This window comes from Athene cunicularia, assembly GCF_003259725.1.
Source record: "Athene cunicularia isolate RWA chromosome 1 unlocalized genomic scaffold, athCun1 chr1_part2, whole genome shotgun sequence".
Classification (NCBI taxonomy): Eukaryota; Metazoa; Chordata; class Aves; order Strigiformes; family Strigidae; genus Athene; species Athene cunicularia.
Window position 1 is genome coordinate 20,199,507 of NW_020799092.1, and position 26,907 is coordinate 20,226,413.

The window sequence follows — 26,907 nt, forward strand, 5'->3', positions numbered from 1 at the left end:
ATTGAGATGTGATTGCATTCTGATTTGTCTTTGTATTGAAATGCACACATCTGGAAATTGCCTACTGTGTGTAAGGAGATGCTTCTCCTGAAGATAGGGTTTTTTTCCTTTACTCTCAGTTTGCTCCTGAGTAGCCTCAACAGTGACTAGTATAGCAAAGCCAAATTTACTCTTAAGTGCCCTCTTCCAATAGACTAAACCAGCTCTTGCATTATTATGAACAATTACTACATATGGAATGTCAGGGGTTTTTTTTAATTAAACTTTTTTTCTAGTCAATATAGAAAAGAGAAACAGAACTGAGGGAAAATCAAGCTGAGGATGTGGTTTCTGCTATTGCATTCAATGTCTGTGTCAGTCTGTTGGCACTATTTGAGCAGTCCCTGCTTTTTCTTCATCCCTGTTTAACAGCTAAGGTTCCTGACTGAAGAATTGTTAACAGGAATATGACTTTTCTTCCCAGTTCAGAATCTTCTAGGCCAGGCTCCTCTGAGGAGGCCAGTAGTAACACAAGTGCTGCAGAAGCAAGTGGCCATGCTGGTGTGGGGAACAGGGGTCCTACAGTGTGGCTGGAAAGGTCTTTGCCCCCTTGGCTCTGCTTCACTGATCTCTTGTATTATTGCATGTTGCTGATTATTGCCTTTTTCTCCTTGATCTTGGGCAGTAAGAAAACCAGCAAGGACACCTCAGTTTCTTTAGAGTGACTTTTCCTTTCCCAAAGATTTGCCTTCTAGCAAAAGGATTTTTACTGGCATTACCACTTTGAACATCTGGCTTCTACTTAGGTCTTCAGCATAAAGTATAGCAGCCTCTGGGCTGCTTTACCTCATGCCTTGTCAACATGTCCTAGAGGGTGTTCTTACAGCACAGTCTGCCAGAATGCACAGATCCTGGCGGTCAGCCTTTTCCCACAGATATGCTGGGTGATGGCAGTTAAGTGTGCTGGCACCAGTACAGAACAGGGGGAGTTGTGCAGGGTTTTACATCTGCTTGACTTCAGCAAGTCAGCACCAAAAGTGACTGCAGCTCAGCTAAGCATCTGAGTCAGAGCATTCAATGTCTGTATCTTTGTTGGGATGTAGTAATCTGTTTGATCATGCCTTAGGCTGAATTCCATCTGGCCAGAGGAGCTGCTGAAGGAGGATATTGTTGTGCATAGATGAATTTGAGGAGAGGTCTCACAAGCTTCACTAAAGGGACCAGTTCAATTGTAGTTCCTCATGGAGTCTAATCTCCATAGCAGGCAGAATTGGGCACAGGCATCAGAGAAGGTGCCAGCAGGCTTTTCTGACTTGCTTTGCAGTATCAGTTGAGATGTGTCAGTGTTAGAAACAAGATCTTATCCTACAGCTAGATCATGCTCTGTTCCACAAAATGATGGAAGTGCGTGGAGAGAAATGGGAAGGTTATTGAATCAAAATAGACAACAGATCTGGGGTCAAGAACGCTGGACCCATACACTACAGTCTTCTCTCCTTGGCCATGCAAGTAAGCAAGCAAGGAGTAGAGAGGGTATAGACACAGTCACAGTTCTTCTCCTATTCTTTGCACAGTTTGGTGGATTTGGGGGATGGGAATGATACTTTGTAATTGACTAATCTGATTATGCTCTTTCCTATCAGTGGATGTTTCTTGGGGCAAAGCTTTCTTGACCTTTTCCTCAAGGTAATGTGGTGTTAAGCCAGGCCCAAGCCATCTCTGAGACAAAAGGTACCTGTTAACACAAGTGGTAACAGTAACAGAACTGTCTCAGGGGAGGATTTTAAAAAGCTCTGAAGCAGATGGGGAAACCCCTGAATGATCCAGGCCAAATATGAATGAGCCTAAAAATCCTACACTTGCCATGTAAGATTGAGGATATAAGCGTTGTTTGTGTTTCACAGCAGTGAGAATAAAGAAACCATAGCTGTGTGGGAGCAGAGTTATATTTGGCACCATTGGTTTCTTTCCTGCTGCCATGGCAAAGAAGTTTAAGACTGAACACCACAATAGAATGTGGTAAATAAACACAGATCTCCTGTACCTGACTTCATAAAAGAAAAGCATGCTCTCTAGATATAGGACTAGAACTTGAGTTTAGATGAATAGAGCCAGTCCCTATTATGAAGAGAAAAGTGTATTTATTCCACTGTATTTAGAATCTTTCTAAAACCTCCCAGAGCTACGGAGCTTGGAGCCTGAAATCCAGTTCTCATTCTGGCAGAGTGAAAATACTGGGTTGCAACTTAATTTTATTTTATTTCATTACTCTGGGAAGTTCTAGAAGCACGGCTAGAATTATTTCAAATAGAAAGAAACATGTCATGAAGAATAACATCCCTCTAGATTAGATGCCCTAACAAAATGAACATGCTTTTTGAAAAGTGGCAATTTATATTATTCCAGGGACAAGACTTCTAAAAGTCATCCTCTGCCTATTGCCCCCAGAGCAAAATGTAATATTGGGAGGGAGGGAGGGAGAGAGGGAGGGAAAAATTACTTCAGAAGTTCCCAGATATCTCTGGTTTCTTCCATCCTTATTTGTTTGCATGAAGACAGATGCATAAGATGCTTTATAAGATGGTTTGTTTTGGTTTATTTTCCCTGATTTGTTTTGTCATCTCATATCATAGAAGAATTTAGGTGAAATAATTGGGAAACATAAAGTTCACAGTTTGATAGTGAATGTAATGAGAAGTGATGGGGCACAGTGTAAGGATGAAGGCAGAATAGACAATACATTCCTCATTTTTAAGCTGGGGCTGGCTCTGCTTGTGTTGGACTGTCACAGTGCTAGAGATGTGAGGAGAGATGCAGTGGCAGAAATTACAGCTGGCAGTAATCAAGATGAAGGAATGCACCTTTGCAGCCATTTGTGGGTAACAGAACAGCTCCTGCAGTTAGCCATGTCTAAGGTTAATAGGTTGTGCAGACTACAATACAGAACTTTACAGAGGAAGTGCATTTTTCTACTTGTTGCTCATAAAGCTTTCTGTGTTTTGCATGGATGCTCAGGTAACTTATTTAATTTTTATTACATTATTTTAAGAATGACCAAAATGACAAGTAACTAGATATTTAATTCAAGTTTATTCAGACACCTTTACTAGATTTAAAGAGCCAACAGGGGATAAAAATCCTGTTAGCTCCAAGGTCCGCGCAGTACATGCTGCATGTTGTACTACTGGTATTGTAATCGCACTGTGAGAGAACAATACGAGAACACTTCTCTTTCCTGCCCTCACTTTGGCTGTTCCATACATTCAGAGTGGAAAGGTTACTGCCTGTCAGAAAGAAAAGGTTCTCCTTATGTTCTACCTGTACAGGCATTCCTAAAACTATGTATCAGGATTGTCTGCAAAAGGGTTAAACTAGTACAGACCTGGATATACTAATCCCTTGAAAAGGTGTATGTTGGTTTATATATGTTTTTTATAATGTAATGACTTCTGGTTCTTACGTATACAGGAGGCAATCAACAAAAGAATTATGGAGTTGCAAAAAGATAAGCCAGATCTTAATTTTCTTTTTTTAAAATCAATAAAAGCATGCAAGATCTTCTATAGGCAGAAGGCAAGATCAAATCTTGAGCAAGGTGCAGAGGAATGAGAGAGAGAACACAATTAAAGTTTACTAACTGAGAAAGAAATTGAAGGATCATTCTGAGGCTAATACAGTAGGGACAGAAGTTATTTGCATGCAAAACTCCTGGTCTACATGTGTCTCAAAACCAAAAAGCCAATAGCATAAAATAATGCCTAACTGTCAAAAGTGCCACATTTAGATGGAATTTTACTTGAAAAATGTAAAACCTGTACCTTTTACTCAGTGTGTCTCACAGGGCAGCTGGATTTGTGGTCACTTTAGAGAAATATGAGGTGAAATTTCAGTTCCATTGAAGGACAATGGTAAAAGGCCTGTTCACTCCAAAATTCCCTTGGATACCACCCATGAGATCTTTTTACCACTGCTTCTGTTGAGAAGCCAGTGCTGCTGTGAGAACGGGGACTGAGCTCCATTCAGGCAGCATCTCAAACTGCGTGGTCTGGTCTTGATTCGTTTGCTTGCACAACCCCACTGCAGTAATGAAAGGAAAATGATCCAACTTGGGTTTCAGATCAGGACCTGAATTTTCATGTCCAACTATTAGGAAATCCCTTCCCTCCCCACCCAGCTGTAAAATTAACTCATTTTCTCTGTAGGTCTTTAAAAGTTAATAATCATGAAACACAATGACGATGTATTTTATAGGGTGACTTTTCAGGCTGAAATTATGATTCAAAAATCAACATTTTGGACCCTTTGCTTTTTCCATCGATTTCAGCACAGAGTGAACTCCACTTTGTCCTGCCTGATCTAGCTTAATCTCTCCTTTCAGGGAAATCTCACTGCCTATGGCAATATCATTGCACAGGGATTTGCATAAATGTAGCTGAATATAAACATTGATATAAACAACTAGCTCATTTAGTACTTGACTTGTTTTATTTCAAACACAAATATAAATACCCATGCTCCTGTGTACAAGCATCCAAGCATGAGTATGCCATATTATACATATTTTATATATGCAGCATTAGATCAAAAAGTCCTGACATCTCTTTTTCAAAGGTTTGCTAGATTATTCTTCTTTTTGTAAATTATTGGTAAAGAATATTTAAAGTGATGCATACTTTTTAGCTGTATTCTGAAAGGTGTATCTCATAGTTTAAAATATGCTGGATTTTAAAAAGAAGCAAACAAAGAAAAGAAAAAGGGATCATCTGATCAACTGCTCCGTTATTCTTCTCTTTTCCTGATCACCTCTGCCCTGGTATGTAGAAATTGGCTGATTTATTTAAATCCCAGGAACTCCCACGGCATATGGTTCATAAAGTAGCATTTACAGTGTGCATTGTAACACTTCATCACTGCTAGAAAGACTTGAAAGTAATATGGGTTCATGTTGTTCCAAAAGAAAAAATAGGGTAAAGGTATCTCTAGTATTAAGATTTACTTTTGAGCCTACTGCTGTAAAATCAATTTTTGGAGAGGAATGGTATTTTCTGAATGACAACTGCCACCACCAAAAAAAAAAAAAAAAAAAAAAAAAAAAAAAAAAAAAAAATTAAAAGTCCCCTAGCCCAAAAAACCATCCTCAGAAAGTAGTTCTTCAACACTGCCTTTTTTCCCACAGCCTTGTGGAGCCCCCAACCCTGTCTGCAGAAAATGAAAGAGAGAGGGGTGGGATTAATGTGTAATTAAAGGGAATTTGGAAGGCTGAGATGTTGCGGAATGTTAGATCAGTAGCTGGAACAGCATGTGGTGTTCTTTAGGCAGGCTTCATTGAATCCATACAAAAAAAGAAAGAAGGGCTGCTTGCCTGTCTGCTCATTTATCAAACAGCTAGGCTGAACTTTCACAGCTCCACAAAAGTGTTTTACTGTTTGCTGAAGTTTTGCTCCAGAAATTAAAGCTGAACAACCTAGCGACTCTAAGTCTATGCTGAGTTTTTGACATCAGCCGCGTTATGCAAAGCTCTTGGAAACCGACACAGGTCAATTTTTACATGATACAAAGGGGAGATGATTATACATTTGCGGGGGAAAAAAAAAAAAAAAGAAAAAAAAAGAAGAAGAAAAATTACTGAAGAAATGGTCAAATACGTGACATTGTAATGTCTTTATTTATATAGTACCTTTTGATCCAAATACGTGTTCCAGAGCTTTCAGTCATCAATCAGGATTAAATATTTATCGTGGTGGCAAAATGGAGAAAAAAAAAATCTATATTATTTAATCAATTTTAATTGACATGTTCTTCTAGTTGAGCAGTTATATTCCATCTTGTATGCCCGTTTTCCTTTAATATCAGTCAGTGTCCACCTTGAAGAGGAAACATACAGCAATTTATATAATGAAAACACAATTAAAATAGATTACAAATTAAAAAAGGAAGACATTCCTTTTGCCAGTGAATCTTCAAGGCTTACTGCAGCCTTTCTTGCATGACTGTTCTGCTGGAAGAATTTTCCTCCTACTGCAGACCACACTAAGAATCAGGTTTAATCCTGTGAGGTTCTGAGCGCTGCCTTTCCAGTGACTACAGCAGAACTTTTTCATCAGGACTAGCCTGGTTGCAGTGGCTCTGATTACTGAAGACACAGTCTAAATTCATTAATCCATTTCCTTAAATGCATCTGGCACTAAAGAAGTTTTGTTTTACAGTAGCAATGTTCTTTTAATCTCTGCTGACAGGCTAGAGTCCAGATTCTTGATGATACCCTGCTGTTTCTGAGATGCACTTGTTTTCCAGAGGATAAATTGATTACAAGCTATCTTTACAAATGCAACAGTGAGTCTTCCCTGGTAGAAGTGGTGCCCCTGTCAAATACCAAAATCTTTTCAGGGACTCATCTTTTAGATACAGGAGTGTTTAATGGCAGGATTGTGAAGGTCTTTAAAGAATTGTGGCCTCCAAAACTCTCAAAGGGAGAGTTTCCTCTATTTGTAGCGAAACCAATTTTGTTGATCCTGCAAACTGACACAAATAAATAGTAGTCCAATTCTAAGTACAGTCCTTAGTTTAGAGGCAGAACTGATCTTAGATCTTTAAGGAAATGTACTCTACTCCAGTAACATCTGAAAGACTTTATTTAAATTAATGGTAGTTAATAGAAGTATAGTGACTTTTGAAGTCTCTTTGCCCTCTTTCAGTAATGAAAAAAAATAAAAAGCTTTATTTCTGATTTCTCCTGCTATGCGTTTTGCTGATATTGCAGTACAGTTTTTTTGCTTTTCTGTCCTAACAGTCTATATTAAATTAAGTATTAGTAAATGTGCTTTTCAATTTTTTTCTAATATCAGTTCTATTTATTTATTTGTAGATAATAAGGCAACAGTTTCCACAGCTAACGACAAGAAGACTTGGAACCAGAGGCCAATCAAAGTAAGCTGTGTATGGTATTATTATCATCTCATACAGGGCCCCATCTGGCTCTGGCTTTACTGAATAGGATAGTATAAGGTCAGGGAATAATTTGTCCAGTTGGAGACTTAAAACCCAATTCTGATGGAGGTTCCAGTCTAGTCTTTACATTGTCTTATTGATTCAGTGGTGATCCTGCAAAGGTACTCTAATGGAAGCCTTTTACTGATTTCATCAGCAGTATTTTCCATATTGTTCCTGTAATGTTTTTCATCCCAACTCACTTTACACAACGTAAAGGACATTCACACCCAGGAGTAATGGAACTACCATTGGAGGGTGGGGAATGACAGCTGGTTAACATCATGTTTCAGTTTAGAGGACAAGTGGAGAATGCTACCTGGAATTTAGGTGGGTATTGGTTTAAACTGAAATTGTCCACAAACCTGGATTTATACACCATTTTTCCTGTGTAATGAAGTCTGACATATCTTTAAGTGATCAACGAATTAGTTCATTGCATTACCCAAAAGATGATACTTCCTGAAAACAGTTCATCCTAATTCCAGAATGACAAATTGATTCAGAAAGAAGAATGCACTTCCTGGGGTATTTTATTTTTTCTAAGATTTGATTCTACCAATTTATAAAGAGGGTAAAGTGGGTTTTTTATTTTTTTTTCTGCTTGTGGACTCCATGAAATTTTTTCAGTGGAGCTTTGAATATTTTAATGGGAAACATAAGCATATTAAAAAAATATCTATATATATATAGAGAGAGATATGCTTTTCACAGAATTGTACAAGGTAGTCTAAGGGTAGTCTCTGTAGACTGCAAGTGGAAAGCTATGGAGGGAAGATGAAAACCTGGGACAATATATTTGCAGAATTTTGCTGATAAAGGTTCTCTTTCAAAACAAAGCCTAGAAACACAATATTGCTAAATGCTGAGAATTAAATAGGCTATGAGAATGGAACTTACATACTAAAGCTAGAATGACCCACTCTTTAAACAAAAGAAGAAATTAAGATGCTAAAAGAAATGCCATTAAAATTAACTCTACTGTGCTCTTTAACAAGTGGTCCATGACAAGCAGTATCTTTTCAATGGGACCAAATGTCCTTTCCCTCATCTTGAGATTCTCCTAATTTTTATAACTAACCTTTGTTTTTTCTAGAGCAGCCGTATTTAAGCAGCTCACTGAAGATTTGAAATCTCTTCCCAAATTCAGAGATTCAGAGCTACCATAACATTATGCATGACAAAGCTACCAGAAATCTCTCAGGAGCAAATTCTTGGGTAGTCCGACATCATATTAGGAAAGCAGGATAGGTCTGGGCTCATGGAATCAGGATTTATCACTGTATATAAGTCCTGTGGAGGTTCATAAAGACTGAGTGAAAGCATGCACAAGTTGCTTTATGGAAGCATTCATTTGATGGCTGACCTGCTGTCAGCCATCAAATCACTCTGAGATTGGCTACAACTTTGTTATTTGTCTTCCTGTTTAATGAAAGGAATGAGCACTGCTTTATTCTAAACTGTTCCTCACATAGCTCCAGGAGTCTCTCAGAGGGCAAAGATGCTCTTCATCTGCTGACTGAAGGTGTCTTGCATACCCAAAAGCTATGTCTGCTTACTCTCAATGAGGCTAAAAATCAATTAAACTTAATATTTCTTGCATATTTCCCCTCTAACCTGCATGCCTATCAGAGGGGCTTTCAGGTCATATACTCCTCTCAGACCACCTTTGCAATGGTTCTGCTCCCTGTCTAGCAAAGAAGAAGGGATTTCTGTAAAGCATGCTGTCTGTGCTCTACAAAATCCTTGGCCCCTGAGAGTCCCTTGTCACCCCTGAGGGGGAGATCATAGTCACTCAAATTTCATAGCATTGGTAGGTATGAAATTGAGTTCTTCTGCTCCAAGAGGATGTCTACAGCTTTATCAGTGGTTAACACGCCAAGGATTATAGCATACAGAGGAGTCATTCTCATCTGGTCCAATGAAGAGGATATAAACACACACACACACACTCTACATGCCTACTGTACTTCTTTACAATAAATACATGCCTTGCTACACCCAGCACAGCTGTAACTGAGCTCTGGTTTTGTTGTCAGAAACATCTGACTGCATTCCTGTTAAGCGTTATGTAAAGAAATTACTTTAGGCATTAACACTTCAGTTCCTTTATCGCCAACTGTGCTGACCGATTGCTGCCAGTATGATTTTCATTCCACTTCCCTGCTACTGCCGACAGAAATTCGACCATAGAAGTGGTTAAGATTATCTGACTTCACACTGTTCTTCCTCCAGTCTTTTTATAGCATGGCTGCCTTGTAACATTACAAAGTTCAGAGCTATAATGGTGCTACACTCTTGGTCATCAGTTGTGAGGCTTTCTTTTTTGCAGCTGGGTTTATTGCTGTAAGCATGCAGCTGTTCTCTATCACACGATAGAGCTTAGAAACAGTTCTGCCAGAGGTGAGCCATGAGAAGGCAGCTAAACATAAAAGCCAATTTCTTTTTCTGCTGTAGTTTGAAACTCTTCAATTATGTTCACAAGAGGTTAGTTAAACCAATGGAAACTACATGGTGTGAAGGCAATTTTGCTTCTTTCTTTGAAGGAGTGCTTCAGATACCACATTCATGAGAGTAAAGAGGATTCCACTGTTTACCACAAAACTTTCTGTGTTGTCTGCATGTTATTCTGCTACAGATCAAACTTTCAAGCCGTATTTATTGAATTAAGTTGAGGTTTTTGATTAGCAATACAGAAAAGTGCTTGGAAAATAATCTCTGTAAACTGCACCAGTGAGATTTTGCCATTTGGGATGGTAAAATTACTGAAGGAGGAAGCTATCTGGAAGAATTTTGCAGTTAATTTGGCTATTGCTGTCTATATGATTTTAAAGCTACCCGGAAAACTCTTTTATGTAGTTTACTGCCAAGTGCAATATACCAGAAACTCAATAATGCACAGTGAAATTCTACTACATTTTCCAGGCTTTCATTCATTTTTTTCTTGAACTGATTTAAGAGGAAACTTTGTATGAGACTGACCCCTGTTTAAATTATACAAACCTTTCAGTCCATCTAGAACTTTTGCAGTCCTGCTTGCTATGACCTTTCCCCCTTTTTCCCACCTTCCCTTAGCAATTTGTGGTGCTAGCTCCCTGTAGCATTTCCGTTTGGTTTCCCCAACCCCAGACATACTGCACAGGATGTATGTGAGCTTTATGGCTCTTACATATAGTGCAGGCATGACAGCTGCTAGAGACCAAACTGAGGACTTGAACTGCAAGTTAGAGTTGTTACCATTCAAGCTAAAAAGCCACACTTCTACAGCTGGTGTTATAATCTGAGTGTTAGCACAGACTTGCCATTAGCTATCTGTAACAGGTTAGGACCAATCTGGATCCTGGTTTCTGATGTGGAATACATGTTTTGGCCTAAGTTCTGACGGGCAGATTTGGAGCCCATAGTATGTCTTTCTAAGGTATTGAAGCTAGGAATCCCATTCATACCATGTCAGCATAATGCTTTAGTAAATCTCACTGGGGTTATTCAATATTGAGTTCAAGATAGCTTTTACTTTTAATGGACAATATGGAATGTCCCCAGTAGACATGTCAAGGGAGCCATGTACTAGAAGTTTGGTACAACTCCCCAGATCTCCTCTCAGCCCATCTGTGCCGATAGAGAAGATTAGAGCTTCCACTCTATCTTTGCCACCACTTTCTGCTGGAGATTATGACATGCATTGATCTGTGGGTGAATGACTATGGGTGAAAAAAGGAAAAAAGTCACCCAAGTTTATTTAAGCTACCATCACTTAAATGCTACTCTTCCACTAAGATGACCTTTGTAAAACCAGCTGATTTTGCCTAAAGCAAGCTTGGGTCCATTCAAGTGAACAGATTTGCTGGCAGCACTCTCGAGATCAGTAACTGTCTGAGGAGTACAACAAGCATCCAGAGATGGTAACATCTCCTGCCACAATAGTGGGATCCAGAAGACTGTGTCTCATCATGGTCTGATAGGCTGTAAGGTGAGAACTGGAAGATCACTGAAAATTCCATCTGAGAAAGTAGGGTGAATCAATCAAAATTTTAGCTGATGGTTTGGTGGTGCCTACATCTGAGAAACGGAAATAAATTAGCAGATTATAGAAGGAATAAGATTACCTTTGCTGCTTTGATGCAGGAGTTGGATTGGATAATCAGTGCTTCCATTAACACCTATAATAAAGCTAAGTTGTAGCATAAACTTGTGCCATAAGGCCACCAGTCTATTTTTATAGCACAGTCACACTGTGTAGTTCCCACTGTGGCCTGCATAGTTACAGTGTTGTGTGGTATCGCTTGCTGATCTAAGCCCAGTGCTGATGCTAAGTAATGAAACAAATAATTTTGAACTGTATCATTCATTGTTTTACAGCACAAGCCTCCCCCCCTCCCCCCCCCTCTTTTCATTGAAGTGTTTTCAATTTTTGAAGCGTTTCTGATCAACTCATTTGCAGTAAAGACTCAAGCTTTTCAGGGACCAAACCAGTCCTCAACAGTCTGAGAATCAGAGAACTGAAATAACAACAAAAGGACCAGTCCAGAGGGTCTGTACCTCTGCTTATCGCTAAACTAAAGGAGCAGCTGCACAGCAGAGCTCTGCCAACAAGTGGCTTTAGGATGTTTTTTTTTTTTAATAATAAGAAAAAAAATGGAAGTCTCTTATTTTCCTGCCCTGCAATAGAGTCAGCTTTATTAACTCTTAAGAGAGCTACTTTTACCAGAAGGAATGAAAATTGGAAGCCAAATATGTTACCACAGTGTTCTGCTATAGAATCAATGCTTGTTAATAATATATAAGCTAATGCACAGTCTGTTTTACTGTAGAAATCATTAGCATTATGTTTCACTTACATCCATATCTTTTTTTAAAAAAAATTTCAAACAGTCTGCTTTATAAAATACACATCTCTATGTATCAGGTACCATTATTATGGAATCGCAGTGAAAGAAAATTCCCAGTATTATGATGTGATGTATTCTAAAAAAGGAGCAGCCTGGGTCAACGAAACAGGAAAAAAAGAAGTAACCAAACAGACAGTGGCGTATTCACCACGATCCAAACTGGGAACATTACTGCCAGAGTTTCCAAATGTCAAAGATCTAAATCTGCCAGCCAGTCTGCCAGAGGAGAAGGTAACGCTTTGGAAATCTTTTCTCAGCTTGTCTTGGGTTTTTTTCCCCTGCTCTGATGAAAGCTTTATCTAAAATATAAAGACTTTAAATTAGAGTACGTTTAATAATGCTTTGACTTTATTTATGGGGGACTTAATTACTTCATTTAATAGGAAGAAATATATTCCCTTAAAGTAGGCAGCTGATGCTATCAGCTGTATATTTCTAAAGCCTGTGCACACTTCTTTTAAAGTTACATTACATACAGCAGGTGAGGTTTGAGGATAACTGTTTTTAAATATGTTATAGCTCTTTAATCTGTGAACACATTTGATGGCAAACTGAGAAACAGTTCTGATGCATTCTTGAGCAGAGAGGGACTTAGTATATTTCTTATCCTTCTAGACTAGAAATTAAGAGAATCCTATCTGCACATATGACAAAAGTGCTCTGGCTGCTCTTGGCTGAGCTTGCGAGTTTTCTGATGCTATTCACATGTGTAGTATCAATGTAAAGTGGACAAAAGAATAGGGTTTTATAGTTCTTTATGTCCTAATTAGGGCCACATTCTCGTCTTTGATCTCACTGAGGCTTTTTGCTCCTCTTACATTTGAAGAATCCCCATTGACATAGAAAAATCCATGAATTCAAAGGGAGAATTTACTTTTAAGAAGAAAACTCATCTTAAAGCTAATCTAACTAATCTAACTAGACTCTAACTGATTTCATTATTTGTGCAATTGTGCATAGGTAAAATAAGAAAAAACTTTTTTGTCCTCTATATTCTGATAATTTTAAAAGCAGGTTTCTTAAAGTAGAACAATCTTTTGTGTGTCTCCCTCATTCTTTTTCAGGTTTCTACCTTTATTATGATGTATAGAACTCACTGTCAGAGGATACTAGACACTGTAATAAGAGCAAACTTTGATGAGGTATGGTTAGAAACTATAGTTGTAGTTTAATGATACATAAGGTATTGATGGATCTGAGAGCTTATTTTGAATGTGATATTACAACCTTACGGTTTTGTGGTGGCAGATCCTTTTCATGAGTGATGAACAATACCTATACTTGAGTATATAATATGTAACTGATAGTGTTAAATCTCACTCAGAACACTGTGTGAGTTAGAGGAATGAAAGCAATGGGAATGTTTTTGTCTCTTCATTCTCCAGCAGGATTAAGGTAGCAATATCCCCCTACAAAATGATGGACAATCCAGTTCTTACAATTCAAGAAGTCTGTCCACCACCACTTTTCAAAGGTTTGAGTTGGAACTGACTGTTTGAAGGAATTCCTCTGAGTGTTCAGCACAAACCCAGGGCAGGTGCCACAGCCAAAATGGCAGGCTCTGCTGGTCTCCTAACAATGATGTGGGGCAGTGGGGGGCCTACAGCCTCCCAGATATCCCATAAAGCTGTAGCTGAAGTCTTCAATTGCTCAGTTGTACTGCAGTGCAGCTAAGAACACACACACTGCTCAGCAGTTGATACCATCCATTAGAGATGGGTAAGGTTTGTACCTGCTGCATATCAACTGTATCTGAGGGCTTTCTGGCAGTGCATACAGACAGCTCTATAATTAGAGCTGAAAACCAAAACATTACTAGAATGCAAGCAGTTTCATCTTACATGTGGAGGAGGCCTCTAGTCCAGGAAAAGAAATCTGACTATAGAGATGCTGAGGGCCTAACTCAAATATGACATCCAGGTCCTGGAAAAAATCAAAGGAAATGGATCTTTTGACTCTTCCTTCTGAACAATGGCAAGAAATTCCCTGCTTTTCTTCCTCTCATTGTTTAATTCTCATGCTCTTCTGATTTAAAGCTGAGGCTCTTTGAAGTCATTGTATCCAGTCTAGATGTTTCCACGTGAGAGAAATATGTGACACATATTCAGGACATTTTGCTGGATGGGTCTCAAAATACTTTCTTAAGACAGGGTGTTATATTTTGTTAGGGAATGTATGTCTGAATCAGTGGTGGGGAGGAGGACTGAGCAGCATCAATATATAAATGGCAAATATTCTCTACTGCACCTGGCACAGTTACTTATTTTGATACAAATTGTGTGCAAAAGGTTATCACTTATGAATGCCGGTATTCTGTCCCTTGTAGATCCCATCATATTGTCTGCTGAATAACACCTTTATTTCCTAAACAAAAATTTTCAGAGGTATATTTTGCTATGTCTGAAATGTCCCCATTTTCTTTTTTTGTCTTTCTCCATTCTTTCTCCTCTTTCCTTCATAGTGGAGGAAAGAAGAAATCCCTAAGTGTAGTGTTTCTTTCCAAAATGAAGACAAAAAGTGGTATATTGACCCCTGTAAGCCATGTGCTATCTTTCTCTCTCTCCCTACACCAAGCCCTAGATTGCATTCCTTTGTATACAGGGACAGAGAGCAAAGAGAGAAAAAGGCTTGACATGTGGAAGCCAAAGAGTTACACTCACCAGCCACTGATGGAAGGTAAAAATCTGGTGGTTCCCATGGGTCTCTCTCGTGTAGACACCCTGTCACCAACTCAGAGTGTCTGCTTGTCCTTTGGTTGATTATCCCACTGTGCACTGCATTACAGTATAAGCTGTCTAGTTAAGGAATATACCTTACCTGCATTGTACACCATCAGTCCAGCTCTGTGGCTGAACAAATGCTATATAAACAGATCAATTAAAGAAAATTGTATTTGTGGCTTTTAATTATTTTAATTTGAACATCCCTGCTTCTTCTCGTGATTGCAGGTTCAAAGTTTTCTTCTGCACTTTTGGCAAGGGATGCCTCCTCATATGCTGCCCGTATTGGGTTCTTCAACTGTAGTGAATATAGTGGGAGTTTGTGATTCAATTCTGTACAAAGCAATTTCTGGAGTTTTGATGCCAACGGTACTACAAGCATTACCTGACAGGTCAGTATAGCTAGCAGCACTGACCACTTCTATCTCGGCTGTCTTTGTTATATGTCTTTTCCTCAAGAATGGCACAAGTTCTCAGAAAGCTGCTTGCTGCCACCCATTTCCTGAGTTTAAATCACAGTGTCAATTCAAAGGTGTTGAAGAGCTGACACTTTCCTGAAGAAATGTTCAGATTTTAACAAGACTTGTATTGTGAAAAACATGTTAATTTTTGTGTGATAAAGGATACCACCTTCTTCTTGGTTTATTAATATCAAGCTGATAGTCATGTCCCAACTTTCAGGGTATGTCAGAAGTCTGCAGGCTGCAGACTGCCACACTATCTTCTGAAAATTTCAGACATTTCTCTGCTAGTCTGGGATAACAACATAACAGTATTCTGAATTACAGTGACAAGAGGAGCTGGCCTGCTTGCTCTATTTGTAAATACTCATATACATATTCAGGCACTGCAACCTAAGCATTTGTCTCTCTATGTACTCTTGGAACCCAATTGTTATTTGGCTTGCGAGAATTATAAAACATGAAGATCATACTTGTGAAGTCTTGGACATGCTGATTTAATTTAAATACTATCCTATGAAGAACAGCTGTATGTTTATGTTAGGATCACTTTATTAGTATTAAGAAGTATTTGCCTCTTTTGTTTCAAAGGTAAATTCACTTTCCCAATCTGTGTGGTAGATCTCAGCAGTTTTCTCCCTACCTGGAGCTCATGTGAGTCCAAGAGGTCTTGTTTGTATAGGTAAAGCATGACAGAGATCAACAGTGCACAGCAAAAAGGGTAACCACTGAGTGCAGTCAACCTGTTTCTCCCTTTGATTTTTCAGGAAATTCTCTTTTTCTAAATATATGTGTACACCTTTAGTATTATTTTACTAATGTGTTCCTGAGGTTGAGTAATTTCTTAAGAATATTGCTCTATGAGTTTCTTATTGGTGCTATATATTTGGCCCTCAAGATTTTAAAGTGTGTCTAATCATGGCAAATGTTTACAAGACGTTCTGCTCTCCTATGCGCACTGTATGACTGGTAAAGTACAGGCAAAATATTTTTTCCACAAGAAACCTGTTATAAGCATGGGGCTTCCTTGATAAGACATGTACATTTTTACAGGCTTTGTCCCTCCACCCCCACCCCCCCCATCTATTTCATTGGAAGGATTAAACAGAACAGCAGTCCTTTTCTCAAGCTGCTTAGTTCTTTCATAGCAAATAAGGAGAGACTTGAGTGTGAATATAGACTTTTGTAATGCATATAAAGGGCCAGATTGTGGCTATTAAGCCATAGCCTGCACTGGAGGGGGTGAAGAAGGGTCTCATTGCAATGGAAGCTCCTGAAGGAAATCTTGCTGACTCAGCCAGAATCCTCTGAGGGACTTCCTGGGAACAAATATTGGCTGTCCAGAAAAGCCACTTTTTAGTGGGTGCAGCAGTTGTCATCCATCCCCTATCCCGTTAAGGTGTCTTTGTGGAGCAGAGCCGGCCTGTGTGCATGTTTATTTTACCAGCTCTGTTCTCAGTGCAGTGTGTTAGGAGTACAAACAGAATAAGCTGCCTAGCTGAAAGAGGGAAAGTTCCTTGCATCTTTCCTCTCTTTCTCATTTGTGTATCTCGAGTATTGCTACAGGCAGTACAGCAGCTCAGTCTGGCAGAACCAACTGTTAGGGTCCCTTGCACAACACCCTGCAACTTTTCCTGGAACCTGTCATTTTATACTGAGCAATTCCAAGAAGGGCAGAATGAGCTGTCTACCAACTTTAGCAGGAAATGATGGCGCCATCAGAAAAAGGTAGGAATGGAGGATAGAGAAATCTCACTTGTCTGGGAAAGTTCCTGTCCTGTGCAGAGCTAAGCAGGCAGGCCCTGCTGCCCTCCACTTCCCCACCTGTGTGGGCTTGGTCTCGAAATTCCTCCCCACCATCATCACCCACTCATTGGCTCCAGCCTGCAGCGTAGTTGGTTGTTGCTTCACTTGCGCATCCCTGAGTACATTTGTATAAATGTGGGCTTTTATGTTTGTACAAAGTGGGAATGATTTTATTTCAAGCTAAAAACAGTGTAAGTATCAAAGCGGTGCAGTACAGAGACTTTCATTCTTTGTGAGGTTTTGAACACAGTGGTATGTTTTCTTTTTCCTGCCAATGTTTTCAGAAGTTTTTCTTCACACCTACAAACCAAAATATATCAGCAACTCTGCATAATAATGAGTTGTAAATAACATGAAGACTCATTGTCTTCATGTGTTCACAGATCTTAAAACATAAAGCACAGAGTAAACATGTTCTGATGTAGTAATTTCTCTTTTCAGTTTGACGCAGGTAATCCGAAAGTTTGCAAAGCAACTGGATGAGTGGCTGAAAGTAGCTCTCCATGATTTACCAGAAAACCTACGAAATATCAAATTTGAATGTATGTATTGCCCAACCTCTCCCCTATTAACCTGGGATGCATACAGTGTTTATTGATTACAAATTAATTAGAAGTGAGACTCGTGTTCTTTTAGGAATTAAAACCTGTCAGCATTATAAATCTTGCATTTACTTACAATCTCCACTTGTTCATGAGAACCAATTTCATTTAGTGAAACAAGGCACTGCTCAAAATGAGAAGAATTGCTTTTCCTTTCTTGTGGTTTCTGATAAGAAATTAATTCTGTTGATAGTAAGCAAACATTAAGGATGATATTAGGCAAAGGAAATTATTAAACAAACCTTTAGGCTAGCACAATTTGAATACAGCTTGAGGCCCTTACTCAAAAAAGTGCCAGAGTTAAAAATGAAGGAGATCAAATTACCCTGTCACCACAGGAAAGGGCACTAGTCCTTTTCAGACATGCTTTGTAGATGCCTGCAGTGCACATCACCTATTGATAAAGCCTGCTTTATTTCACGGCTCTCAATTCTTTGCCTTTCATGAGCACTAAATTCCACACCACAAAGTTAAAGGAAAAAAAAAAAAACTAATTTAGGAGGATTAACTATTTTGATCAGCATGGAAAATTAGGTGTATATTTTCCTGAGAACACTCAGGATACAAGTTGGAACATCTAATTTTAGGGGTTTTTTTGTGTTGTTTACTAATTTATTTTAAAAGTTACACAGAGTCAGAACTGGGAATATGCTTTATCACATCTTTGTCAATTCAAAAATATCGAGAATCTGCTACAGGAAGATCTCTTCCAGTCTTATAAGGGGGAGGGAAAGAGATGGACAATGCACTTTAGAGTAATTTTCAATCTGTACTCTTTAACTGCCACTGTGTATGGTACAGAGGGAAAACCTACCCTGTGGCCAAGTCTAAGGCCTGTTTGGATAGACCTGCAAGTCTTTGGTGATTTGAAAAACTTGAGAGCATCCTATCTTTTACCTGAGCCTTTGTTGCTTCTGCAGTTGTTTCCTCCTCATCAGAACTTGTGATAGTGTTCACAGCCAGTGGAGATACTGACAGGAATAACTGCAAGCCTTGGTCATGTTTGCAAGTCCCAAGTCACAGATTTCAGACAGATGCAAAATACAACATTTTAAAAGTTCATCTTCCAAGTATAGGAAATAATACAAGATCTATATCACTTGGAAAGAGCTAAAATAGGAGCAGAGGCCTGGCAAGTACCTCCTAGGCAATCTTACCCTATAGTATATTAGTACATTGTGTAATCTATTTCAGAAACTTTGATCAAATTCTACCTGAAACTGTATCAGACTTTAGCTTCTACTAGTCCAGTCGAAAGACTCCTCCAAAACTGGTTTGCATTAAGATTTATCAACCTTTTCTAATTTCCACACATAATGTAGCTATCATTTTATGCCCGCTTGTTCTTGCACCAACATTTTTCTTTCTGTTAAAGAGTTTTTTCTGGTCTGCAGTTCCTTTGTGTACCAAGAGAAAATTTTCTATGCTCAACAAGAAAGCTCGTCCATTGTCCTCTACATTTCTCTTGTCATCTCATTATTCACAGCATCTATAAATCATTGCTTGTAATATGCCTCTGTAAAACTGATTGAGCACCCAGATTTAAGGTTTTAGGTCAAGGTTTAAACTAAGTTAAAACTGAGCTATTTGAATGAACTTTATGTAGCCACAATTGTATATGGGAAAGTGGATATATTTTTTTCGCTCTTGTTTTAACTTAGTATTTTCAGAAGTAGTTTTCTTTATTTAGCACGGTACATAAATATGTATCTCTTCTTTCCTGCAGTGTCCAGAAGATTCTCACAAATACTCCGGCGACAGACATCACTAAATCATCTCTGCCAGGTAAATATTTCAGTTACCCAGGTTTGCTGAATGCCATTTTTACTGACTTTTCAAATAATTTTATGAATTGGTAGGCTAGACTTTATTCAAAGGAAGAGATCATGTTAGCAGTTTGTCTCCAATATTGATTGTAACCAACTTTACAAAATAAAAAAATAATCAGCAAAAAATGCTTTTGTAGACAACTGACAATCTCTAATCATTAAATTCAGCAGGGTATTTTTGTGAAACAAAATTATTATATGATTTGAAGAGATGGTTCATTTCCAGGAAATAAATGAGAGAGATTCTGTTCGTTTCAGAGCAGTTTGTATTAGGCCTATTGCAAGGCAAGAAAAATTTCTATATGCCTGACAGTAAATTCCAAGTCTAATTGTGTATTATATATCAAATGCAAATTAGTAAAAACCAAAACAGTTGAAATGCTGGGGTTTTAAATAGAAATATTCTTGTAACCGTAGCAAGTGAATATAAAAACTACTCTAAAGTGTTTGTTTTTCACCGGTTAGTTTAGATCACAATTACCTATCTATACGTCATGAGGCCAAATTCTGTCTAGTATTAAAAGGGGGAGTATGCATTAAATCCATTAGATTTTTCACCCATGTTTTGGAGCAGGCAGTTTGTTTCCCATCACACTGAAAGCTCCACTCTTGGAAGGTGTATCCAACACCCCAGGTTAACCCTGTGAGTGGTGAAGCCCACAGGAAGAAGCTCTGGGGAAAAAAACCCACTCCCGCAAGGACTTCTTTGTAGATTTCTTCGTCCATTATTTTGGTGGTGGAGGCAGGGGTACCAGTGCTACCTTTCCCCAAACAGGGCAAATCATCACTGAACTTTGGACGTCCATAGGGATTCAAAGGAAATCAAGATACAGAGACCACAGCCTTCTGCATCATACTTCGGATGTAACAATTTACTTACATGAAAGACTCTTCAAATGCATCATTTCCTTGGGGAAGCTGATAACCTTAGTGTGGGCTATCATCTCTGCTTAATTTACAGAGATCTGGTGTATATTACATGACCATGACCTTATGTCACTTCCTTTCCTCTCAGCCCAGCCTCCCCATTATCAACAGCAGACCCCTATCTCAACCAGCCAATAAGCAGATCTGAAGCAGAGGGAAAGGAGCTTTAACCTTTTTCATGTGGCTGAGGGAAGAATGAGAGTCTTCATAGTTTGTGAGAGGGGAGGGTGCCAACCTGAGTGGGGATTGTTTGGTTTTGGCTTGATTTTTCTTGTTGCTTTTTGGTTTTGAACTGAAGCTATAAGCCAAAACATTTATGGTGACAAAACTGGTCAAGAAAACCAACAGAGCTGTTAGAGATTAAGGAGTCTAGCAACAGCACCACCAGATTAGTGTTGCTCATCAGGGTTTGTGATGGATGCAAACAAAATACTTGCAGCTGATTGAAGTAGGAAAAATCACTTGGAGTTCTCTGTGGTTAGAGGGCCTGTAATGTCCATAAGACATCAAGCTGGTGGGTGGGGGTCCATGAGGAGAATCACCTTAGTGAGCCTAGCTAAGGAAGCATAAAAGGGGATAAAGCCTATTTTTTAACCTAATAAACCATGAACTAATGAATAGGTTGGATTGGATTACAGGCATCAAGAACGGTCATCCACAGTGCAGACATCACGTTTCAAATGCTGGAGGACTGGAGGAATGTGGATCTGAATAGCATTACCAAACAAACCCTCTATACTATGGAGGACTCGCGGGAGGAACACAGAAAGCTCATCATACAATGTAAGAGCAGAACCCTCAAATAAAGCCAGATGAACTTGGTTTCCTGCTGGAAACAAAGCTCGGTGAAAGTAACACGGTTTTTGCAGCCATTGGTTTGCTTGGAGGCTTAAGATAAATATAGAGACACTTATAGAAATGTAAGGCAAAGCCTTGTCAAGATGTTATGTTTTGAGGCATAGATGTGGGCACTCTTCCATTAACAAGTTTCTTTCTAGTATCCAGAACAGCCAATGGCACAAAAATTGTACCCAAATTCAGGAGGATTTTTTCCCATGAACTTGAGTAAACTAAATCCATGAGTTAACCATTGATTCTGATAAAGTCCTGCTGTAGAACTGCAGGAGAGTTGGCTTTTGAATGGCTTTGACACTAAAGTGGCTGTGTATTTGAGTCCCTTGTAAACATTTATTTATAAAAATCTCCATTTTACACTGTTTTCACAAACAAGATCATTTGATGAGGTAAGATTTCACCCTGAGCTTTTATGAGTAAGTAGAAGTCCCATATCGAGCAAGCTCATTGGCTAATTTAGATTCTGCCTAGTACAGTAAGGGCATGAACTGAAAAGTAACTTTGGAGATGCTGGCAAATTGGTTTTAGAGTCAAAGATCTTTTTCAAATATAAAATATAACTTGCATTGTCCAGCAAGTGTGCGTGGTTGTAAGCTTAGGTGTAACTCTAAGCACACTGAGTTTGTCCCTCTGAGGCACCAGAGGTGACCAGCTTTGTCTTTATCATCGTTCATAACCTCACTTCCCTGTGAACCCACCTGTTGTATTGCAATCTCTCTCCTGAGGAGGACCAGCCATCTTTTATCCAGAGCCAGCCTTAATGGGGAGCAACCCAGGCAACCACTCGTGGGAGCCCTGCAAGGGTAGGTTTGCTAGTGGGGTACCTCTTTCAGTGAGTGGCTGGGAAGAGGAGGGGTGATAGCTTCACATGTACACTGGACCCTGCAAGGTTGACTTTGGCACTCAGCCCACCATGTTAACACCAGAAGTCTTCTCAGTTTAGGGACAGGCTTTGCACTCTCTGTTAGTTCTGTTTTTGAGCAAGAGGTGCTTGGTACTCTTTCCTCTCTTCCTTAACCCTTGATTAATTTTCCGACATGGCCCTCTTCCCTTTATGAGAAGAGAGAAACTTGACATGGCAGCAGGGGTGGTAGCATATAGTGAGACGGGAGTCTAGAAGCTGGGTGCATCCTTCTGTCATTTGTTATGTCTTCGATATCTACCCATCATCCTCCTACTGGACAAAAAAGAGAGTTCTCAAAGTTGTAATCCCTAGTAGCAGCAACAGTTTTGGCTCTCATTCAGAAGATCCTTACTGTTTAGGAAAGCTTTTTGTATATGTACTAGTTATTTAAATACAAATTTAATTGTAATAAAATCAAATGGAATTTTCCTGAATGCTAATGGATTTGAGCACATTTTCCCATATTTTAGGCCCATATAGTCCAATAAGTGATTACTCAGAAATAGTAATCTAGTGTGAATGTTCATCAGTAGAGATGGGATTCCACTGAGATATGCAGATATGTATAGAGATTATTGTAGACCTTATTATTTTTTACCCTTTGATGTTTATTTTACTTGGCCGAAGATCTTTTCAAAGATCACACTCTGTATGACTCATATGATATAGAGTAAAGGCCTACTTTCACATTCTTGGTATTAGTAATCAAGAAAGCATGATTTCCAGCTACTGTAACCGGAAAAAAATGTTTATAAGCCAATATGCAAGCTTAGAGAGAAACAGAAAAATCAGTGGGTATAAGAGAATCTCTTTCCTGCTCTGCTATGGTAGCTTTGTCTGACATGGTTTCTTCTTTATTCCCTCTTTCTCAGATCCTGTTGAAGTATTTTTAAGTCATTAAAGGCTAAACCATTACTTTTCTCAAGTAGGTTGTTGTACACAGCTGCATTGCTCCAGCAGCAAAGCAGGCAGCTGCTTTGTTTTTCCACTCTTGCTCCCCTCTTTGCACAGCATATGAATTACTTCATCTGTTTTATCAGTCAGTTTTTGTCCAGCCAAGCACTCAGGTAAGGAGACAACATTTAGTTTTCTCTGTGATCCTGTTCTGAATAAAGGGAGGTTGCCCATTCAACAGAACAATGAAACAAGATAAGGGGGGCCCAAATGTCATTATTTCCCTTCTTCCCCAACTAATGTTTCTCACCATGCAGCTTTTGCAATCCTAAATTAAACAAAATTATAGTCAGGTGTGAAGCAAATGCATTCCTGCTCATCTTGCTGATCCAGCTTAGAGACCAGGGAGCTTGTTCTTTCCATTGTTGTTGGATAGCCTCTCTGGTTCACTTCCCTAGCTATCATCTTTATGATTTGCCTCCTCCACCTGCTTCCCTATCTTTTCTATGGTGGGAAATTCCTTTCTCCTGTTATTTATAATTAAGCATAAATGGAAATGCATGGCATATTGACATCAACACGGCAGGTAGAAAGTATCTTTCTTCCTGATTTACTGAGCTTTTTATTTTAGCTCAGTTGAAGACAGTTTCTTAAGGTGTCAAAGCGCGTGTTTCTTTGTTTTCCAGCCATTGATTCTCATAAACAGAGACTTGCAGTTTTAAGAGCTGCAGCTGAACAACTTGATTGTTTTTGCTTTCTATATTAAAATATGAACATGTGTACTTGGGAGAGGTTAAAGAGTATACAGGTTGCTTTTTTAAACTCTTCCTGAAAAATTAAGTATAGCATTTGTGCATTGGTAGCAGTTTGTTTTGAAGAAGTAGAAGTTTATGGAAAATCTGTGTGTGTGTGTGTGTGTGTGTGTGTGTGTGTCTGGCATGGCAAATAGATGATTTGAAGCAGTTAAATCATGTTTTTGCAACTAAAGCATTATATAGATGAGAGCCCTATCAACAATACTCATCCACTTGATGCTTAGAAGATTCTTTATGCATTTCTAAATCAATTTCATGCATGACATTTTTCATCACCAGGGTCAAGGCCTAGCTTCGCACTCTTCATAGAGAACATCATAAACGTTTCACTTCCGGACACACCAGACAGCTGAAGCTTAAATCACAAGATTAATTTTAAACAATATGTCCTGATTTGCTCACATTAAAATACCACTTCCAATGACTCCATAACTTTCAGTAGAAACAAGATAAGAGACCAAGCAAACTTACTGGGTCAGCACCAAGAAAGATATATTTGTTATAGCTAAGCAATCTATTATAAAAACCACAGCAAACTTGTGATGTTATTGGCAGCTTTTTGTGATTTGTTTCTCTTTTGTTCAAAATGGAATCCAAGTACTAAGGTAGGCTATTTTTTCTCTGTCTGCCAGTGTATCAGGAGTTTGATCACCTTCTGGAGGAGCAGTCTCCCATTGAGTCGTACATCGAGTGGCTGGATTCCATGGTGGACAGATGTGTTGTAAAGGTTGGTAAGCAGGACCTGAGTCACTGATGTGCATTAAAAGCTTTATTCAGGTCCTAGATTTTTAGCAAAAATAGAAAAAAGGGGAAAAAAACACAGTCATTGGTAATAAGCAGGAATAAAACATCAGTGGACAAAATCTTGTCAGTTTTCATGCTCAGTGTGAGAACAGCTCACATTGAGGATTCTGCTTTTCTCTGCTCTTACCTATTCTATCCCAAAAGATGATACTCAATAATGGAACAGGGTTTTGGTTTCCAATCAAATCAGTATTTCAGGGGTACGGAGAGATGAGTTCAGAGTAATCCTAACTACACGGTACAAATAAAAAGCATGATCTAGTCTGGCCTTTTAAGATTTTAATGAAAAGGATATTTAAGCTAGCTAATTCATTTCTGTGCATTCAAACATAAGGAAGAAAGTCTACATTACCATTCAGTGAAGGACACATTTATGTTGCCTTTTGAGCTGATTTGGGATACCAAAGACTTGGTTTTTAAGTGCATGCAGAAAGCTACTAACAAATCTTAAAAAATATTTTCAGAAGTGATCAAGCATCACCATAATTTTACATAGAATATGAAACTATATGACTGATCATTTTAACTTCTGTCACTAACTATGCTTTGTATTAGGATGTTCAATTAGAATTTCACCTTTTCATTCCAGTTGTTAGAGCTAAGAAGCAGAAAAAGAAAATGCTGCCTCTCTCTGCTGCAAATGATCCATACAGAAAACAAGATACTTCCTTAGATTATTTGAAATATTTTGATAGTTTTTTTGAACTTTTCCTTTAGTCAGTGGAATGCAATTTGAAATTCAGACCATAACTGTTAATATTTATAAGGAACTTAACATTAATTTTATTAGCTAATTGGATGAACCTGATTCTTTAACTCACATATGGCTATGGTAAATAACTTCTTGAAGAGTGTGGAGTGTGCTTTTTGGAAAATATTTTTGCTAGTAAAATGACTGTGAATTAATAAAAATAAAACCATGAAGGAACAAAAATTTTTATATTCAGTAGTAAACTTTACTTGAAATATTAATATAAATTTTCAGTATAGAGCAAGCATTCGGGATTATAAATTGCTTCCTTGACTAAGAAGCAAGAATGAACATGTAAGTAATTAGGTTAAGAAGAAGATCAGAACAATTTTTTGACAGTCCTTTATAAAGGAAATTCAGTCTTGGTGTTGAATAATACTCTATGATTTCCTCTTTCTGAAGGCTCTGAAGGTGGCTTTCTGTAACTTTTTGTTTTGTTTTGTGGTTTGGTGTTTGGAGGGGGGTTAATTTTTAGTGTGTATTTTAATGTGAAGATAAAGGTAAGTAGTTTTTCAGTAAAAAAAAAAGAAGACAGTTATGTGCATCAATCAGCTGTATGAGGTGGTAGAAATAAGTTTCTCCGTGTCAGATATATCTGTCTTCTTGCAGGTAGCTGCCAAGAGACAAGGCTCTTTGAAGAAAGTAGCTCAGCAGTTCCTCCTGATGTGGTCCTGTTTTGGCACTCGAGTGATTCGGGACATGACTTTGCACAGTGCACCCAGCTTTGGTACTTTCATTTTGTTGTAATAATTGCATGCCACAGTCAAAAAATTCTGTATCCTGGCTTCTGATGTGCAGCTTAAATGAAAACATAACCAGTTTTCACATTTCCAGGGCTCTATAAACAAAACAGTTGGGGCTACTGACATTTGGAAATAATGCTCAGACAGATGTCTGCCTTCAAGATTTAGCCAGGGGAGCTGAAAACATTACTACTTCCTTCTGTTTGTTGTTACCCAGTAGCTGGATTTATCAGTCGCAGGTCAGCTGGAGGAGTTGATTACCAGAGCATTCCCTAATGCACTTCAGTGCAAAGTGATCCCAGTTACCCAAACCACTCTGACCATGTGTTATGCTAAAAGAGATGACTTTGCACTGAAGTAGGTGAAAAGCTCTCTGGGTAACCTGTTTACCAGTTCTGCTTTTAAAATACATAACATTTTCAACTAGTCTTTGCAAAATGAGTGTGTTTCTATACCCTGAACAGATTCTCTTCCATTTTCTTAGAATTCAGTCAGGGTGGAAGAACAGACTTTTACTTTTTAAATGAAAACGCATATTGCTTTTCTACAGTTTCAAAAAGGGCTTTGTCTTGAATCCTGGGGTACAAACAGTTAGGATTAAAATCACTTAAAAGCAGAAGTGATTTAAAATGGACAGCTGTGTCATGAGTATGAACATTCACAGTCACTTGGAACCAGATTTTGCATGAAGGATGTTTTTTATAAATGCATATTTGTCCAAACATGTTAGTAGAAGATTAATAATGAGTGAATTTATGGAGCACTGCATGGAACTGCAAGGTTTTCTGCCAGCTGAGCTTTGATGGCCTTTATGCTATTAGAACCATCTAACAGCATAAATTTAATAGTATAAATTCAGATACCATCAGAGAGAAACACAATATGATCTGTATTTATATTTTAATATGAAACTACTTTCATTGTTTCCCATTGTAAAGAGT

The 26,907-nt window shown here is 38.5% G+C and overlaps 1 protein-coding gene across 1 annotated transcript in view; it reads left to right on the forward strand.

Moving 5' to 3' along the window:
* Positions 1 to 26,907, forward strand: part of RFX4 (regulatory factor X4) — a 78,663-nt gene that overhangs the window by 19,992 nt on the left and 31,764 nt on the right. Inside the window, exons 5-13 of the mRNA XM_026863952.1 lie at positions 6,845 to 6,906; positions 11,873 to 12,086; positions 12,920 to 12,997; positions 14,804 to 14,967; positions 17,284 to 17,384; positions 19,171 to 19,229; positions 20,839 to 20,983; positions 24,301 to 24,395; positions 25,833 to 25,950. Coding sequence (XP_026719753.1) covers positions 6,845 to 6,906; positions 11,873 to 12,086; positions 12,920 to 12,997; positions 14,804 to 14,967; positions 17,284 to 17,384; positions 19,171 to 19,229; positions 20,839 to 20,983; positions 24,301 to 24,395; positions 25,833 to 25,950 — 1,036 coding nt within the window. The remainder of the gene's footprint in view (positions 1 to 6,844; positions 6,907 to 11,872; positions 12,087 to 12,919; positions 12,998 to 14,803; positions 14,968 to 17,283; positions 17,385 to 19,170; positions 19,230 to 20,838; positions 20,984 to 24,300; positions 24,396 to 25,832; positions 25,951 to 26,907) is intronic.